We start from the raw sequence: 19,995 nt of genomic DNA on the forward strand, positions 1-19,995 counted from the left end.
CTTTGAGAAACTCGTGCAAGATTGCTTGCCTATATTTATGTCGTAGATTGCACATTCTCTGTGTATGTTTTGAGTTCCTTAGATTGCAGTTGTAAATTGTATATTCTGGCTTTAAGAAACTGCATTCTACAACCATACGCCAAAAATGAACGATATACGCCAAAGTTCTACGAATTCATATTTTGAGAAGCTGGCAACCGGTTTGCAAAGAAGTCGCGAAGAGGCAAAATGCTGTGTCTGTGTCCAGTAATCATGTATATAAGGTGATCGATATAAAAGTTGGGTCACGTTATATTTAGTGGTAAAAAATATCGCCCAATTAAGACTACGATGGCATTCGAAAAAACATGCAATGGCACATGATAAACACAAATATACATAAGTGATATCAAATTAATCCAGTGCTGACTAAAGAAGATACCTCTTTAAGAACGAGACTGGACTTATTGTCCAGACCACCTCAGAGTGCTACGCCACTACCGCAATGGTACCATTCTGGGTGACCCTAGGGCGACCTCATGGGAACCATCGTGGTTAGGAGTGGCTCCAGCAGAACGCAACGCACAGCACATGTATCGGTCTTCGCTGGACCCGGTTGAGAACCATGTCGCGGAATGCACGTCAGCTTAAGACTGCCGTGCGGGGGGTTCTCACTTGCCTGACCTGTCGCCACTGGATTCCATGCTGTGGGGCCACCTCAAGAATCACGTCCACGTGTACAAGTCAGTGAACCATCAAAAGATCAAGGCCACCTTCAGACTTAAAATGGCGCGCATCACCGAGAACAATCAACCGGGTAATCGACTACCTGCAGCAGGTTCATCTGTTGCGCATCTGGACCGCTAGGGAACCATCCGGAGGACATTTCGTTGTCACGATTTGATGAGTGTTGACTCACCGTTAGACTGCCCCAGCAAAAAAAGATCCAATTGAGCCACCTGCTTCACATTCTAGCTGATTGCATTTTGGAGTTCTCCTGGATGCTCCAATAGCAGTCGCATTAGGGAGTTGAACTACAATTTCAATGGAATAAAATTTGAATCTACAAGGACTCCAATTGGAATTGGAGCTAGAATCCAAGTGGAACCCAACGGAACTCCAATTGGACTTCATTAGATAGACTAATTAGAGTCCAAATGGAATCTAAGTGGAGTCGAATGCGAATTCTACTAGCTAGTCAGCTACTGGATACTACTGGAAGTCTACTGGATAGACACCACCGGCCGTGCAATGCCACCGCCGAGACACCGCCGGCCGTGCAGTGCCCTCACCGAGACAACGCCGGCCGTGCAGTGCCCTCACCGAGACACCGCCGGCCGTGCAGTGCCCTCACCGAGACACCGCCGGCCGTGCAGTGCCCTCACCGAGACACCGCCGGCCGTGCAGTGCCACCACCGAGACACCGCCGGCCGTGCAGTGCCCTCACCGAGACACCGCCGGCCGTGCAGTGCCCTCACCGAGACACCGCCGGCCGTGCAGTGCTCTCACCGAGACACCGCCGGCCGTGCAGTGCCCTCACCGAGACACCGCCGGCCGTGCAGTGCCCTCACCGAGACACCGCCGGCCGTGCAGTGCCACCACCGAGACAACGCCGGCCGTGCAGTGCCACCACCGAGACAACGCCGGCCGTGCAGTGCCCTCACCGAGACACCGCCGGCCGTGCAGTGCCACCACCGAGACACCGCCGGCCGTGCAGTGCCACCACCGAGACACCGCCGGCCGTGCAGTGCCCTCACCGAGACACCGCCGGCCGTGCAGTGCCCCCACCGAGACAACGCCGGCCGTGCAGTGCCCTCACCGAGACACCGCCGGCCGTGCAGTGCCCCCACCGAGACACCGCCGGCCGTGCAGTGCCCCCACCGAGACAACGCCGGCCGTGCAGTGCCCTCACCGAGACACCGCCGGCCGTGCAGTGCCACCACCGAGACAACGCCGGCCGTGCAGTGCCACCACCCTTGATCTTCCGAGCAGTGCGGGATCATCTCATATGCGAGCCGTGTCAGGTGTTGAATAAGTCACAAGTTGGCAAAATAGATCATATGGCGATGGCCGGAGTGAATAACGGGCTATGAAGTGAGTATAAAACATGTGGCGCTTGTCGGACGAGCAGGTCTATTCGCAATGTCACACGAGAGATCCTTTTGCGGGTATGAACCAGAAACAAGCTGTTGGCAAGCATGAGAGCCATGCCAGGCAAGCCATGGCAGGCAAGCCATGGCAGGCAAGCCATGGCAGGCAAGCCATGAGACACCGACTACCAGCAGCACGCACACCATATCCTGTGAGCTGTGGAGACGAGCTCCTGTGCCTTTACAGTGCCGAGAACTGTCAGGTCTCGTAATCTTTCAAAGCATGCATTAATCCTTCATGCGGGCCTGTAATGCACATTTGCACATTTTGCATTCGAGCCCACTGGTTCAACTGAGCATGAAGCGTCTAAACTTTAGAAGACCTGATGGCATCAGAACAGCGTCTGCTTTGTTTCCACCCGTTTTCACACGATATCCATAGCTGATTTCCCTTGAATCTTATGCGGGGCTTAGTTTGACTCCCTTGATCTTCATGAATCCACCATTTGTTCCAGTTTGTTCTTTCGTGGTCGTTTTTTTCTTCGAAAGCTTGGACTGATCGCCAGATCGCCATTTTTGAACAAAAATCCTGTGATTGCGCATTCTGTTGGGGAACATGAGGTAAAACTAGATTTTACGACACACATCTATTTTTGGATCGAAAGGACACGTCGAATGAATGAACAGTCTCAGCACATATGTAGTGTGTTATACGGTACACCTAAGCGGTCGTTGTGTTCGTGGCAAGCAGGAATGTATGGTTATGTGGGTTTTGCCCTTGGCTGAAAGGGGAAAACACATGTTTATCTTATCTATTGATGGCTCAGGATGCTAAACGCAATCAGAAATGACAATCGTATTGAACAGAAGCGACTTTAAAATGCTCGGGGCAGGCTCAGCTGTGCTCAGAAGACGTGGTTCAGGAGCAGATTTCATTAAGTCTTGCTATTTCATTGCCAACGACACTACAACGGATGATAGTTCGGTTTATAACGCCGAAAGCGTTTCAAGAACACATCCGTGAGCTCTGTTTGACAGCCACGTGGTCGGAATGCCAGGTGAAGAGCCTGGTGGTCAGTCAAAATCGCTCGTCAAAACAGGTTTACCTGCGAACGCAAATACGTTATCAGTTTCGAATGCATTCCTGCGCCTTTTGCGTGTTCCCGAAATTCGCCACTGTTCCGATATTCTAGATATGCGCAAAAGAGCGTCGTAATGTCCGACACCTCATCGTAGCGTACACTGGAACAGTCGTGCATATCTGTATGAAAATATCTGTTTCCCACCCATACTCCCTGATACTGTCTTTTTTCATACTTAGAACGCCGCGGAAATATCATCATCGATGTGGTAACTTGTGTGGTAACGATGTGATAAAGTATCGCACGTCAAGCGATAGCAAGACAAATACTCCACGCCGAAAGATCATGCACGATAAATATCGCAGTGGTGAAGGATCAAGTGGTTCTTGTCACACAGGATCGTACGGGGAAAACCCGTTCCGGATGAAGGTCAGTATGGAGACAGGACATGAGGGATACAGACTGGATGGGATAGAGTTCCTATGCTAGAACATCGTACACGACAAATATCACAAGGACGAATTTATGACTGGACACGGACCCCGTAAGATAAAGGTCACATGACAACTTTCGTTCCTGGGTGCGACATCGCAGCGTCACACAACGTGTAGCCAGCGCCTGACCGACAAGCGACGGCGCCTCCGCATCCAGGAACAGGGGGACGAAACTGAACGGTCGGTGGCGAACGGCCGGAACGAAACCGAACGGTCGGAACTGAACGAGTGCCCGGTTAGAGGTCGGCGCCGGCTGGAAATGCAACTGACGCCCAACATTTGACGTTTTGCTTGGCGCCTCCACTTTGGAGATGCACGCCCAGTAGGGAAACCGTGTCACTGTAAGAATTTCAGGTATCAGATTTGGTTCACTGAGTGCGGAGTTGAATGGCAGGAAGGGAAGAGGAAGCCCGTGAGCATCCACACCTGATGCTGTTTCTGTCTTTTCTGAAGACATGCAGCCACACTGGCTTCACTTAATTACCTTAATTGTGGAGCTGCAGTCACTTCTCTTGCTATGGGTTCTTTAAATCTCGGCGACCTGGTGCGATACTATCGCACAACATATAAGTACGACATTTCGCACCACCCATCTTACCCTGAACGATTTTTAGCTTGCAGCTTTCTTTATCTCTTTTGACCTTTTTCTTCATCCTTGACAACCCTTATCCGATGAAATTTTATAGTATTTTGCCTAAGAACTTTTTCAGACGTTTTACGATGTAACATTCGTACCAAATGACTATTGCCTGACGATCCTGATTCCGTATGAGCCTTTGCTTATCAACTCTTAATGCTGTTCCTTCCTCATGGTCTTTGGCCATACTATTTATCCACATGTAATCTTTTCCATAAGACCTTTTGTTGACGACATTTCTTTTTTCCATCACCCTTAAGATCATCTTCTAACCAGCAATCTGTCGACATGTCAATCTGGGGTGCCGACAGTGCAGCGGTTAGACCGTAAGTCTGGGAAGCCGGAGGTACGAGGTTCAATGCCCGGCGGTGCCCGTTCCTCCTGCCAGGATGATGAGAGGTAGCGAAAGCGACTCTGTATAGCTTGAACAGCTGAGTGCCATGTAAAACCCCAATGACACACGATGCACTGATCTGCTTTAAGGGGATGTAATCTTTCGATACCATCGACTAGCAAAAGCGAAATCCAAACCCATACTAATCTCCGATTCATACTTCCAGAAAGTTTCTTCATTCCAATTGCCTGGTGCCGCCTCCGCGCGGGCAGTTTTGCTCTCTGTGTATGTGCGTCTTACTTGCATTTTCTTCATGATTGGACCGTTTCAAAAATCTTTACAATCAAGATCAGTCAGTCCCGGTGGCTCAGTTGATTAGAGCGCCTGCCCTCCGATCCACCCACGCGTGGTAAGGTGGGTTCGAGTCGCTTTAGGGCACTCGCTATTTGACCTTGACAGATATGGCCTGCGGCCGGTGGCAGCGGTCGCCCTAAAGGTCAGTTGACGTCAGAGGGCAAGACGGACCGTGCCGAGCAGTGCGGCACGTTAAGCTTTCGCCACCAGATTCTGCCGTTGCCTGGAATTGCGCGATCGGATGGTGAGGTCAGGGCTCACACAACAAGCACTGCTTAGCGTGGGGGCTGATCCCAGAAAGTCATCCATTCAAAAGGTTCGGATCAAATTAATAAAAAAGATAACATTGTTTTCATAGGTCGTTCAGCCTCACTTACGGGGACAGCTGGCTATCTAAACTTCCGTCCATCGCATTATGCCCTTGGATCAGACCTTGAGGGTTCATAGATGTCACACATCGTCTAAATAAGATGGCCTCTTGTGCCATAGACCATATTATGGTTCACTTCGGACAAGCATTAACACGCGCTCGGGAGGCCGGTTTAGTGTGGCGCGTTCGGAGCGGGGGGGGGGGAGGGATTTCATCCCACTGATATCTCAGTAACTAAGAGAGCTGATACAGAAAGCTCACAGGGTAAGTGAGATTATTCATGAACTCGCTTGCGGTGAACTTGAAATTCCTAGGTCGTAAAATTCTGGTCACATAAGGTCACGCAAGGTGAAACGCAACACCGTTGTCCTGGGTGCCCCAGGCCTTCTTACGCAACGAGCCCTAGCCAACACACCCCATATCAGTGAGATGTCGCTGATGTTCATATCAGATCAGTGACTTTATTTGACCTTGAAAAATGACCAGGAGCCTTCCGGACCATTTTCGTATTTGAAGTCGTGATCGGCGCCGAGTGCTACTCTAGGCAGCATGCTTTTCAAAGTAAGAAGTTGATCGAATTCGTTTTAGACCAATGGCCACCACTTTCATGTAGCCTACATAGGACATTTTTATGTTGTTGTGACCGATGAATTGTAATAAGCGTAAAAAGGGGCTCATAAAGCAAGTTTTCCAGCAACAAGGTGGTTACATTTTTACTTTGCTCTAACGTCCAAACTTAAACCAAGATAAGTGGAGTTGGTCGTAAGCCCAGGTGCAGTAGTCTAATTGCTTAAGAAAACCTCTCGAAGTTCTAGGAGCTCTTCAAACACTACGCTGTCGCTTCGCGTTGAACAAATCTCTCGGAATTGTCTTTACTGACAGCCATGTCCTAACTTTTACCTGCTGTGGGCCGGAGATCTTGCAAAATATGTCTAATTATCTATGTCAAAAGAAATATTCACTTACCTACAACGATGGAAGTCATTCTGGAAAAAATTTCTGGTGTCGTATTACCTTCCCCACTGAGCGCGTGTTAATTGCATATAGCCAGTGCATATGGCCAGTATGGGCAGTGCATTCACCTTAAAATCAAACGTGAAGCGCGACATCTGGCCTAACATTTATCAGTTCAACACGGACTTGCCACGGAGGTCGTATGGGCTGCAAAATATTTAATCCTGCTTGCTTATTGTAGGGGCAATAGCCAGAGCACTTGTGGCTTACTGTGGCGACCATCTGAAAACGAGCAGAAAATCAACACACTTGTTGAACCCACACTTTAGCACGTTATGCTCGAGATCTTTGCCGCATTAGTATGCGGACATCGAAAGCCGCAAATCAATAAATGTCATCCTACAAAACCAAACGCAAGTCACAGGAACCAAATATCCACTGCTTGCCGCATTTTGGCTCCACAAAAATACCTACCAAGCCTTTTGCTGTCGAGCAAAATATACCTTTCCATGCATGGCAAAGTGAGCGTGCCAGCTTCATTTTATTCATGCAACCATCAACGTTTCGCCTGTGATTTTTGACGTCCCTGTACCCTAATGCACTAGGAGTCGCGCCTTGGCCCTTCTCCCGCGTGGCTCTCGGTCGCCCGCTCCCACGACGGCCAGGTCCGGAGCCGGTGAAACGGCCGGCCGGGGCCGCTATAAAGGCGACGTCGGACCGCGCCGGAGCAGTCGCCGAGCAACGCCGCACGATGAGCCCTGCACGAGCCGTGAGTTCCGGCCGCCGGCCGCCGGCTCCGGCCCACTCGGTGCTGCTCAGTGCCCGGCCGTCGCGACGAGCTCGCCCGGGCGGCGGGCCTGTGGGACCCCGCAGACTGGCTGGCGAGGCGCCACTGGGCAGCAGCCGACTCCGCCCGCTAAAACGGACTCCGCGCCTTGTGTCGGCCCAGCTGGTAGCCGGACTCCACGCGTTGTGTCGGTCCCAGCTGGTCTCATTCGGCTAGTTCGCTGGCCGCGGCTCTGGTCGTCCCCAGGTCTTTGTACCGGCGTGAAGCCCGTAGCCTCTGTGGTGGTGTGCGGCCCCCGTGCCGACGTGAGGTCCATAGGCTGCGGTAGGTGCGAGGCCCGTGGCCTCCGCGCCTGTGTGAAGCCCGTGGACTCTGCCGGTGTGAGGCCCGTGGAGTCCGTCCGGTGTGAACCCTCCGTGCCTATGTGAGGTCCGTAGGATTCGTGGCGGTGTGAGGCCCGTGGCCTCTGTGCCAGTGTGACCCGTGGCCTCTGTGCCAGTGTGAGGCCCGTGGCTTCTCTGCCGGTGTGAGGCCCGTGGGCTCTGTGCCGGCGTGAGGCCCGTGGCCGCTGCGCCGGCGTGAGGCCCATGGCCTCTCTGCTAGTGTGAGGTCCGTGGCTTCTGTGCTGGTGTGAGGTCCGTGGCTTCTGTGCTGGTGTGAGGCCCGTGGCTTCTGTGCTGGTGTGGGGTCCGAAAGCTCGGTAGCGGCCGTGAGCATAGTTTCGTGACGCCGTTACTCTGTCCTCCCGCAGCTGATGGTTCCGGCCCTGGCCGTGGCCTGCCTGCTGGCGGCGGCCGACGCCTTCCCGCAAGGGTATGAGCCAGAGCCGGTCTACGGCTACCAGCCGGAGCAGCCGTACGGCCGCGACAAGTTTGTGGTGGCGGAAATCCAGCCCCGACAAGGCTACGGCAAACCCTCCTACGGACGCGTGAAAATACAGGTGCGTGCTGTTGAGTGGCATGGTGGGGCATGTCACGCCACAGGTAAGGCATGCCATGCCACACATGCTGTGAAATTTCACAGATTAAGTTAAAATTGAGGTGTTACGTTAGGCATGTGTATCCGAATAAACGCCGATGCCTAAAGTCCCTGCTGTTATATGCACGTTAGTTTCATCCAAACGCTGACCACGGAAGTGCTTGATCCACGCTACGGTGTGCGGCATGTTTTCCTTTGCGCCGACTAACTGCTTTTTCACCCGCATAATGCATAGGGGAGTGCAGCCGTGAGCACAGACTAGGCTACTGACAGACTCACAGACAGAAAGACTCACAGACAGAAAGACTCACAGACTAGACTAGGCTCACAGACAGACAGACGAGCTCCACTGGAAGAGAGCCGCGCGAGTGAAATGCAATGCTGAAGGTGTCACCAATTGGAATTGATATAGTTCGGTAATTCTTGGTAATACGTTAATGGACCAATAATGGAACGATTTCAACACACATATCGCACACACCCCGTGTTTTTTCAATTACGGCAGGTTCTTGTTCAATTCACCCAGCAAACATTCCATGGATTGCTCGAATTGCTCTGTGCTGTAAGTAGTTGGTTCGTGCCGTATCTACGTGCTGCTTGTGTGCTTGCCATTTGCACACACCCATGTCGGATGAAGAGACCTCACTTCACGCGGTAGGGGTAGCCAATTCTGTTTTGTGCCTCGCATGAAGACGATTGTCAAAAGCTACTGATCCCGCCGTCGAACCTCCCCGGCGCGCCCTTCTGCCGCGCCAGCCGGTGTGCGGTCTCTGAAGCTCTCCCCCTGCTGCAGACGTACCGCGGGCCCAGCAAGGGTCACGGCTACGACGTGTTCGCGCCCTGGGGCTATTACGTCACGCAGCCCGAGGATGATAAGGGCTACGGTTACCACTGAACCGCGGACGTCATGACGTCAGAGCAGGATAAGGTAAGCATCTGCCCATCGCTGTCAGCAGGTTGTCATAGTCAGCCGGATGTCGAATGATCCTAAATCGCACGTTAGCTAAGTCGTTAGTGTTAATGAACGATTCGTTTTCTTCCTTAAAGGTTGATATCAGCGTTCACGCCACTGATCCGCTTGTGTGAGTGATAAGCATTTATGACCTCCAGCTGTTCTGCATGTCTGTGTCCGTGGAAGTGCCTGGTCTTTATCCGGGGCTTGCTCTGACATTTAGCACTGATAAATGCTGGGACTCCGCATGAGCTAAAATATGAATCTTCTGTATAAGCTAACTCGAAAGCACGAACTCGAACCTCTGTGTCACAGGTCACATGACGAGCAGAAATTGTCCACAAAAAAACTTCCGAGGAGCTGAAATGGGGCCCTGGTGGAGCTGGAGCTTTAATGGTGGGGTCAGGGCCAAGGGTTAGGGTCAAGGGTCAGGGTCAAGGTCCGCGCTAGAAGTAATCGGCCGCACGGTCGTGGTGCAGCTAACGCCCTATCGATGTTCCAGATGATGTGCCCACTAGTCTTTTCATCAGCCGGGCTCTTCCGCGATCCGAAGTCACCCCCGGCCTCTAGGCCGACGTGACCTTGTGCGACCTTGGACGACCCCTGCTGACATCAGCTGGCAGCGCAGTGCCGCACTTCCCTTGCCGGTGCGCCACATGTTCATTGTTCTTGGCTGCATTGCGCATGCGTTCGCATTGAATAAACATCGCGTGTTGGAAGCCCTGTTGCAAGACATCGCGACCCTCATGACAGAGGAGTGAATAGCAAAGGCGATATGTACAGACCAGAGTCATACTGGAACTAAATTGTGTCCAAGGTATGATATGCTGGGACTTGCTTGGTAATATACAACGTCAACGTGAACAAATCGAGGTGTGGCTCCACTTCCGTGTGGGCACAGGACACCTCGGTGTGAAATATACAAAGCGAATTGTGCCCTCTGTGATACACCTAAGCAGACTGTGGCTCTCGGCAAACGTGTGGGAAAACTTCAACACGGCATAAGTTGGAGGAACAACACAACAGCATGAGGACTTAATCATGATCAACTTCAAGCAACTTCAAGTGGCTTCATGAAGCTTCTGTCCCCGTAGAGAGCCTTGCCAGATCTTTCCTCAAGACAAAAACACTGACTGGTCGTCGGCGACCAGCGCAGTTCCCACGCCCGAGCCAAATCGTGCAAGACTATGTCTCTAGCCATTACTCACCATCTCGGGGCACGCGCGGGGTCAAAGGTCACTCCTCCTAAACGCTTCAGGCACAGTAGGCGCAGCCTTTGCTATCCAACAGACATCATCTGACCAGGTCAGGTCACGGCTCGAGAAGAAAGGCATCACGCCCATCAAGACACTCAAATTTGTATGAAAAGGCCAAAAAAGAGAGCGGTTCTCAATATTGTTCGTTTTTTCCGACGAGAACCAGTAATTGAACGTCCTGTTGGGTCGCTGGCCTGGCAAGGCACAGTGCAAGACAAGGCGAGGCAGGACAAGGCCTGACAGGCAGCGGGACTTGAAGTAAGATCCATGTGATCCCTACAAATATGGTTGGAAATGCTATATTAAGTGACGCGATTTGCATGTCCGTCAAGTAAGCGTCGCGTTCTTATTCGAATTCCAGTCCAGTTCAGACTTTCAACAGTCTTTTCCCTGGGTTCAACCCACTGAAGTATTCAGGAATCTCCACTCCTCTTTTCTCTAAGTCATTTGGTTTGACCCCTTCAGGTAAATGAAGGGTCAGAACGTGGGTACCCTGGCATTTCATCGCTTATCTAAGATATCCAATAAAATGCGTATCACTTTTATCCCAGCGATGTCCCGTGTAAGCAAACTTACAGTAGCTCACTCTCAAGGTTAAAGGTTGAGGTCACGTGAATTGGGATACCTTGATATTTCTTCGCTCATAAAGAGTGCAACAAAAAGGGTGTCATATTGATGTTCACGATGTCCTCTTTCGTCACATCTGCAAAAATTAATGTTCTTGGTCAAAGCTCAAGGCCATAAAAAACACCGTACCCTCACATTTATTTGTGAACCAAGGAAATACAACAAAATGAGTAGCATAAGGATGCTTGAGGTGCCACTTTCGTCACACTTGTGAAAAGCTTCAACAAGTAAGAATTTGCAACAGTTTCAATGTCACAGGTCAGGGTTATACAAAACCCCGTACTCTGACATCCATTTGTTTACACAAGGAACACAACAGAAATCATGGCGTATTGATACTCATGAATCAGCTTTCCCTAAGTTCCAAAAATTGACTGTTAAGGTCATCCGTCAAGATCACAAAGATGCGATCCCCTGGCACTCATTCGTTTACCAAAGGATTACAGCAAAATGTGTATCATAGTAGTGCTGGTAATGTCCAAATTTGTTGTATTTCTCAAGGAGACAAATAACAAACAAATAAATGCCCGGACACTACGTTTTGTGACGTAGACTTTTGACCTTCAAAACATTTTTCCTGCGCGCGACGAAATTGGGCATCACAGACATCTCAATGGTAAACATGTTGTTGCTATTTGTTTTTAAGTGAACATATATCAATTTATCGCGTTTTTGTGACCTTGGCCCTGAATCTGATGATTACCTTTCATATATGACGAAAGCCAACACCACATGCATCAGTATTGCAGATTTTTGTGGTATTTTTTGGTTAAAGAATATATTCCAGTGCGCTGTGTTTTGTGTGACCTTGACCTTTAACATAGAAAGATAGTTTTTGCATTTGTTGACAAGGCAGGCATTAAGTATTAATATGTACCCGTTGCATCGTATTTCTTGATGAAACGAATTAATGCCGAGTTGTCGCTTTTTGTGTGAGCTTGACATTTGATCTTGAGTTATTGTTCTTGTCATGAAAGTGGACGCCCCGAGCACCTCTATGAAAGTTATTTTGTGCCGTTATACAATGCCCTTGACTGTTGCCCTTTGTGTTATGAAGGCGGAAACCACGGTTGTCATCATGCCACCCATTTCATTTTATTTCTTCGGCTAGCAAACCATGTCAGGGTACCACATTTTTATTACCTTTAACTTTGACCTTGAGAGCTTTCGCAGATGCAAGGAAGGCAGGCGTGACAAACATCCCTTTGACATCTCTTTCGTCGCATTTCTGCGTGAAATGGATGCCACTTTTTATGTGACCTTGGCCCTTGACTTTAAAGGCAAAGCTATGCAGGTGCGAAGAAGGAGGACTTCGCAAACACTGATATGACACCCTTTTTGCTGCAATTTCATCATGAGCGAAGAAGTGTAAGGGTTTCCTATTTTATATGATTTTGACCATTTATTTGCGACTGAGTTTCTGTAAGTGTGACGGGAATGGGCTTCACGGGAATCAGTATGATGACCGTTTTGTTGGATTTCTTTGATCAACGGAAGAATTCCAGAGTGCCCAGGCTTTTACCCTTTATTGACCTGAGGAGAAAAATACAGAAGAGAGACTGCAGATTCGTGAATACCTGAAAAGGTTTTACCTTGAAAGCAAGCTTTTGGAAACGTTAACCCCACACTGAATTCGAGTACAATAACGACGCTGACATGACGGACATGCAATTTGTTGCTCTCAGGTAAAGGGTTAGGCCAGAGCAGGATTTCACTCAGAAGTGGCGCCAGGATTTAGATCATTTGGAAAACGCACATGTCGGAACAGTTATGCCGCTGGAGTTAACCTCTTGGACATGCCCGTTATTGGTCTGCGTAACCGACCCGTTTTTTCTGAATTTTACGCATTAATTTCGGGTCCCGTTACCCCGCTACAACACTAATGTACTCATGCCATTTTCGGTTTCGCTGCAGTTCTGACGCAATTTTCAAAGGCAAAACTTGAATGCGAGTTTGATATCCAAGGGCGCGACTAATTAAAGTACTGACAAATGAAGAACAAGCACGGCAACGCACTCCCGGCGTGATTCGTCTCTGTCGGCTATTATGTTACATGAATGCTGGCTAGATATGCGAGAATAAAGTTTCTAGCAGTGGTTAAATCTCATTATTGTTCGTTTGCGTCCGTATGCACCCATCCAATCGTTTCAGTGAAATACCATCGTAATATTTCTTGACTAGGTAGCGCCACGTAAAATCTTTAGTGTTCATATCGCCCTGACGCATCCTTATCTCAGAGACTTTGTATAGAGAAAAAACCGAATTACGAATGTGGCTAAGTGTTTCGTGCCCCCCTTCGTATCTACATTAAGCTATTCTGAATGCGTCGCAACAGTCGCATTGAGTTCAGCGAGTTTTCCGAGCAAAGCTCACTGCTTGTGGGTGCCTCCAGTCCAGCACTCAGGTAATTTAATGGTCATTTAGTTTTCGACATTTTTTCATCTGACATTTCTCTCATACAGAAAAGCAAATGGTCATGCTTTTTGCCGCACCGGTGTAAGGGAGGACCGGCTGTTGCCGAGCTGACCCCCTCTGTCATCTGTCAGCTGGCCGCCCTGCGGACCGCTGTCCCCGCGGCTCGGACCCCGGGTAGGGCGAATACATCTTCGGTCCCACCCCTTCCCCGAAGTGACGGCCCTGTGCTCGACGCCCGCAGGACACGCGGCCGACAGGCATTCAAGGTCATTTGATCTCAACGTCTTTGAAACAGTTGCCCTGCATTGTACTAAATTTGAATTTTCAATTGAAGGTCAGTGAGAATATAGTCAAGGACAGTTACATGAAGCAAACATCGTTTTCGAATTTCTCGATAATTTTGTTATATATGGTCGAGGCCATGTGGGAAATCCATTTCGTATGTGTAGTTCATGAACAGAAAGCACGGCCTGGGCGTAACACGTCTAAACAAGAAACAGCGATGACACGCTCTCCGAAGTTTCATAACTAGCACACAACTTATGTACACATGCATGGAGGCGGATGGTAATGAACTTTGGTGCAATGACAGCGGTTCCGACATCCCGACAGCATACCGACAGCTTCCGAAAGCACAGATGCACACGCAACAATAAAGCCAAACAAGGTATGACGTTTCTTAGCCGCCAACGCCTGCTCACTTACCTATTCTGTGTCACCCTCACACAACATTCTCATACAATCGCAGAGCTATACTGCCGTCCAAAGGTTTATTTCTGGTCATACTACCCATATATTTATTTCTGGCCATTTTGCGTTTTTATGTCATCTGATTGGTCTTCTCCTGCTGAATTAAGATATGCAAACCAACAGTTGGGATTTGCACAAGCTTTTGGCTAAAATAAAGGACTAAAAGCTTGTGAAAATTTGCACTAGTGGTTTTGATCACCAAATTCGGCATGAGTACACGAATCAGACGACATAAAAACGCGAAAACGTCCAAAGATTAGCATATGGGGGTTTAACTTTGGACGGCAGCATTGGGACATAGCACATCACAGTTCATGACAAATGACTCGCATGAATCGTGTCAGCCTTGTCCACAACTGGATTCGGGAGATTTCTAGCACATGTTTCGTTGGGCGCACGCTGCGGATATTTGCTATCCGCCCACATAAAAACATCGTTATAATGCTGATCATCTGGGCACTCAGGTGTATCTAAACAATATTATGCACCGAGGAAACACTGATCGCTCACGAATTGCGTATGCAAATTACGTAAAAGATGCCGGTTTCGGTCCACAGCCATAAAGCGCACGACGCAAGGACATAAATACCTGCAGTTTGGGCTGGTGGTGCTTGCAGCATCATATCAAGCAGCTTGATTAAATTCTTATCGAATATGCAAGCACATTTCATTTCTGTAGAGCGGACGCAACTACTGAGAGAATGAAAGATTTGCCAAACAACTGTGATCACTTTATTTGTCTTTTGTTCCCGCCTTTACGCGAGTCCAGCCGCGTTTCGCGTCGGCGGCCACTTTTGACGTCGTGCTGCCATCGTCGTGGATAAATGGTGCACCGTTAGTGGTAATGGTTGCCGGGTAGATTCGACAGGGCGCTGGCCGCAGAGGCGGCATCGGCGGCAGCCGTGCTCCATCAGGCGGCTTGGCATAACACTGGCAAGCCAAGCGACGATTGTCAGATGAGCTGTTTGCATGATCATCTGAGCTGGCCACCTCTCCTGAGCACACGCACATGACACACGCAGCTCCGATGCACGTAACCACGCTTTATAACGTTAATATGGGACCAATGAACGGGGACAAAGAGGGGAGTGGACACTTCTCGTAAACGGATTCCGACTCGCTAGGAAAACAGGGTGATTTACTTGCTTACTTATCGCATTTATGCTCAATTTAAATCTTGAGCAATTATGAAAACAGCATACGCTTACGGCATTATGAACACCAGATCAGCACTCTGGTTTGGCTGAGCATAAAACACAGATATAGCTCTAACACGTTGCTGTTATTGTCTAACGTGTCACAGCACCCAGGGAATGTGAAGGGAAGCATTCTGGTGTTTAGCGGAAGACTGATCTCAGGCCTTTATAACCCGAGATTAAGCGTGACTCTCTGTTGGCAGTGACCACGAGAAACGCCCAGGACGCAGCGTCCCCACAGTTGGTATGCGACAGAAGGCAGTCCTGCCGACTTTGGATCGCAGCGCAATACTCAGGTCTTCAGCGTGGAACGGAAGCGCCGTAAAATGAAACATGGTAACCGTAAAAAACATGGCGTAAAAAACCGTAAAAACATGGCGTGCAACACCGACTTAGCTTCAGCAACTATGCGTTAACAGCACACAGCCCGCCGTGCTGACAACCACGGGGCTGCTTCGTGTCGCAGACCGTGACATCCGTGACCGCCGTGCGATGGCGGAAAACATCGCAGACCTCGCCCGGCGCACGTTTGTTTGTCTCCGTCGGCGGCCGCCGCACACGGACCATGGCGGGGGGAGGGGGGGGGGGGGTAGGTCATGTGCACGCGAAGGCCCACTATGCATGTTAACAGCGGGCTCATGCGCTGGTGTGCGACGACCTGTAATTTTCCGGACGTGCTTTTTTGCGCGAAGAACTTGTCCGTTATTACGCCTATTAGAAAACTGGAGGTCAGTGGAGCTTTATTAGAAGGTAGCATAAGCGACTTCAGATATCTTATATCAATATATGTTGTTTGTGGTCTGAAATATCTGCAATGGCCACTCCTTAGCCACTGGTCATCGTCACTCATCTAAAAAAAACTGACATGCACAGGAATTTTCTCACGAGCCAAAACAAGGTTCGAGCACGTCAACATTCTGCGGCGTTTTCACAGCACATCTAGCCATGTGCACTTGCGGCATAAACAGTCGCGGATGACCCGCGTTGTGGGGCAGGAAAGGGGTCCCGAAGACAAAAGCCCCCGAAAACGTATATCGCTTGCTGTTTTTTATGCTTTTTTGGCGAGCTCGGCGATTTTGGTAAGGCTAAGATCCGATGGAGATATCAAGCAAATCTCTTTCAACGAAATGCAAACTCTTCCCTTGCCCCGCAGTTAAAAAAAACAAAACATAAACAACAAACAATGGCGAGCGGCAGTAGAGAGCGGCATTAATGCCACTGACAACGGCTGAGAAACGGAATGACAACAGCACACCATCCACAATCATTGAATTTCTGCATGAGGCCATCCAGCCGATAAAGCGTAATTACTGTTATTCATGTTGCATGCATTCCAAGGGATTTCATAGATCGTGAACTGCGATGCATTCCAAGGCGCCCGATAGGTCGTGCGCTGCGGTGCATTCCAAGGGTGCCCGATAGGTCGTGTACTGCGATGTTAGTGTCGGAGCACGGGGCCATTTCGTCGGCAGCGACGCCAGCTGGAACCAAGGCTTTGCTGGCTTTGCACCACGGCCGCCGTGTTATGGGCACGCTGCAGGCAACTAAACGCCATGCTAAACAATTGTTTGTGTATTGATTTGTACGATGTAGCGCGCATTGTTGGCACGAGTTCGAAATAAACCGATATCAGTGGCTGTGTTCAACGCCAATGATTCAGCTGCGCCAGAATGTTGATGTTAAGCTTCATGGAACTTGTTCAATTTACAGGTGACATTTCCCGTGGCGCATACGTTTGTCCTGGTACGTTCAATGCAGTCTGTCTGTGCGGGCTGCTGGGATTAAATAAGGTCTTTGCTTCTGTAGGACGTTTCAAAAACGAGATATCCATTGCTGTTTTTTCATTATACCAGGAAAATGTGCGTCAGTTAACCGACACAACGACCATGCTCAAGCCATGAGAGCACACCAGGAGCACACTAGCGCCGGAAGGGCAACGTTTTGTGTCAGCTGACAAGTCCTGAACCTCACAGCGTTGGGCTCGACCTCTTGCCACCAATGCACGACTAAAAGAATGCAAAGCATAAACGACTTATAGAAAACACTAGGAATAGCAATCTTAACGCGCACTTTGGCTTTAAATATATTCCATGAATTGCGATTCATGCCAGCGACATTTGCTCTCGCAATGATTCTGCATGAATTAACTCAGTATGGACATGTGCAGACACGAGCAATTTCGGTAAAGTTCCCGTAAAGCGGCAAGATAGCAAATGCAGCACACACACACACACACACACACACCCACACACACACACACACACACACACACACACCACACACACACACACACACACACACACAACACACACACACACACACACACCACACACACACACACCACCACACACACACACACACACACACACACACACACACACACAAACCCACACACCACACACACACACACACACACACACACCCCACACACACACACACACCCACACACACACACACACACACACACACACACCCACACCACACACACACCACCACACACACACACACACAACACACACACACCACACACACCACACACACACACCACCACACACACCACACCAACACACACACCACACACATTTTCACCCCTAAATAACACGTGATCACTCGATCACTCATTTCCTTATGGGTTTGGGCTCTACCTCATTCCTACGGTCTTTCCTCTTGCTGTCATTCTCCCGACTCTTCGACTAATGCACCTCGCGATGGGAGGGGGGGGGGGGCTCAGGGGAGGGTAACAGGCGGTGCGGGCAAGCGAGGTCACCTTGTTGCCGGGTGAAGGCGGAATGAGGCTGGGGCCCTCGCGATAGGCCCCTACCATCGAGCTAAAATGTCTGCGAACCTGACTGGTGTTAGCGGTGCACTTAGATAGAGAGCGTGGGATGTGTTTATAGGAGAACCGAGTCAACGTTCAGGGCTTAGGGAAGTCGCAGTCAATCGATAACCGACTGCCATTCAGGTATGTATGTAAGCATGTTAGTCCTATCCAGCAAGCCGGTGTGCAGTGCAAACACACCACGAATTGGCGCTGAGGCGTGTTGTGCTTGCCAACGCCCCAATGAAGTCTTAATATTGGAAGAGAATCATTCGTTATGTTAGAGCGATCCACGCAACTTAACTGCCTTTATTTCCACCAGCGGACTGCCGCCACGCACGGGATGGCACCATTGGGTACCGCGCGACGAACCAACGCTGAGCACGCTGGTGATTAATCGGCTGTAATGAACAGCTCAAAGGATTCGCCCGCCGGGGGCCACTAATTATCAGCGCAGTCACGGTGAACAGTGGATCATTTCCAGCTAAATTAGTTCTGTGATCCACTAATGGATTTGGGCTGTTCGAGCTATGTAACATCGGTCCGAATGAGTAAAATTACCTTGTTATCTTCGAACACCGCCGACATAATTCCCGCATAATTTGGCCCAGCGGCCATTTGGATCTAATGCGCACGTCGTCATTTCGGTCGCCGTCGCCGGCAGGTAGCCAGCCAGTCCGCGGGCGCTGCTGCAGGTCAAGAGCTAGGCCTCGGTGGCACGGTCGTGCGGACATCCGCGTAGAGTCACTGGGCTTCACGTGGACTTCGGACGTCGGGTTCGCACTGTTCGCCGTAGCATCCCCCTGCCTCTTCGGCACGTGGCGGGTCTGTCGTGAGCTGGACCCAGCGGCGTGGGGCTGAGGCGCGCGCCCCCGACAGGCCGGTGCGCAGCTCTAGAAGGTGCCAGCAGGGTGTATCTCTCGTCACGCCACGTCACGGTCGTCACGTTACGTCACGGCCGCTCAGAGCGGCGGCCGTGACGTCGGCCTTCCGGTCCGAGGCAATCACTGCTGGGCGCGGCTGCGATTGCCAATCACAGTGTCTGTGCCGAAATCTTCCCACTGATCCGCCTCTGAGAGGATGGTTTAGAGTCACCAGTCCCCAGCCTCTGTAAAACATACCCGCTCCTCCCCGTCGAGCGTCTCTCGCGTGATGGACGACGCGGATATAGGGATGTAGTTCCGCAAAACGTGTGTCACTGTGTGGCACCGACGCTTTGTCCTCGGCAAACCCACAGCGATGCCACCCTGATTAATTACGCCGGCATTTGTGCCACCTCCTGACAACAAGCCCGCTTATTTGATGGACAGTGGAAGTGGCGGTATGCAAGCGACAACACCAGCATATTTCACCGCCGACTCTCTGAAATATGGGAGCCTGACGTTGTTTCGTAACACCCCTCTGATTGGACAGTGGTATTATGGCTCGCCATTGTCATCCTTGAAACTGGCGTCTTTCAATTATATCTTACTAACGAATATTATTATCATTGCGCGTTAATGATAAGCTGGTTGTTTACGCTTGTTTTTTTTGTGTATTGCTTTGCGGGTTTCACGTCTATTAGCTGGGAAAGCCACCGTCTTCAACGTTTTGGTTACTAATACCGGTATTGACGTCTGTGTGCCGCGGAGTCAGGGGTGGGCATTTCTGCTAACTTGCTATTGGGTGATGGGTAGGTAGAAAAAAGTTGGGGGGGGGGGGGTGGACGAGCAGTAAAACATGACGAAACCTACCCAAAACTACTTCAACGTACAGGTTTATCTTAGTGTCTGGGCCACGTTCTTCTCAAATTTAGGAGGAGCTGGAGGCCCTCGGTTGATAAGGAAACTAGTGTCGTGCCCGAACTCTTTTTGTCGCCGGGGATGTCCGCAGATGATCCACTGCCAGTAGTGAACGAACCAGACCGGCTCACCCTGGGCATT

General features: G+C 50.1%; 1 protein-coding gene across 1 annotated transcript; it reads left to right on the plus strand.

The window, feature by feature from the left end:
- Positions 1 to 7,014: 7,014 nt before the first annotated feature.
- On the plus strand, positions 7,015 to 9,947 carry LOC119103481 (uncharacterized). The gene is made up of 4 exons (XM_037227036.1): positions 7,015 to 7,063; positions 7,833 to 8,021; positions 8,853 to 8,987; positions 9,514 to 9,947. Exons 1-3 carry the CDS (start codon positions 7,046 to 7,048, stop codon positions 8,952 to 8,954), a joined length of 309 nt encoding a protein of 102 aa, XP_037082931.1. The 5' UTR covers positions 7,015 to 7,045; the 3' UTR covers positions 8,955 to 8,987; positions 9,514 to 9,947.
- Positions 9,948 to 19,995: the final 10,048 nt, after the last annotated feature.

This window comes from Pollicipes pollicipes, unplaced genomic scaffold, assembly GCF_011947565.3.
Source record: "Pollicipes pollicipes isolate AB1234 unplaced genomic scaffold, Ppol_2.1 Scaffold_5724;HRSCAF=6776_pilon_pilon_pilon, whole genome shotgun sequence".
Lineage (NCBI taxonomy): Eukaryota > Metazoa > Arthropoda > Thecostraca > Pollicipedomorpha > Pollicipedidae > Pollicipes > Pollicipes pollicipes.

Excerpts from the sequence above, each read along its gene's own strand:
- LOC119103481 (XM_037227036.1), top strand. Across the intron at positions 8,022-8,852 it reads ACGGACGCGTGAAAATACAG|ACGTACCGCGGGCCCAGCAA; the intron begins GTGCGTGCTGTT and ends CCCCTGCTGCAG.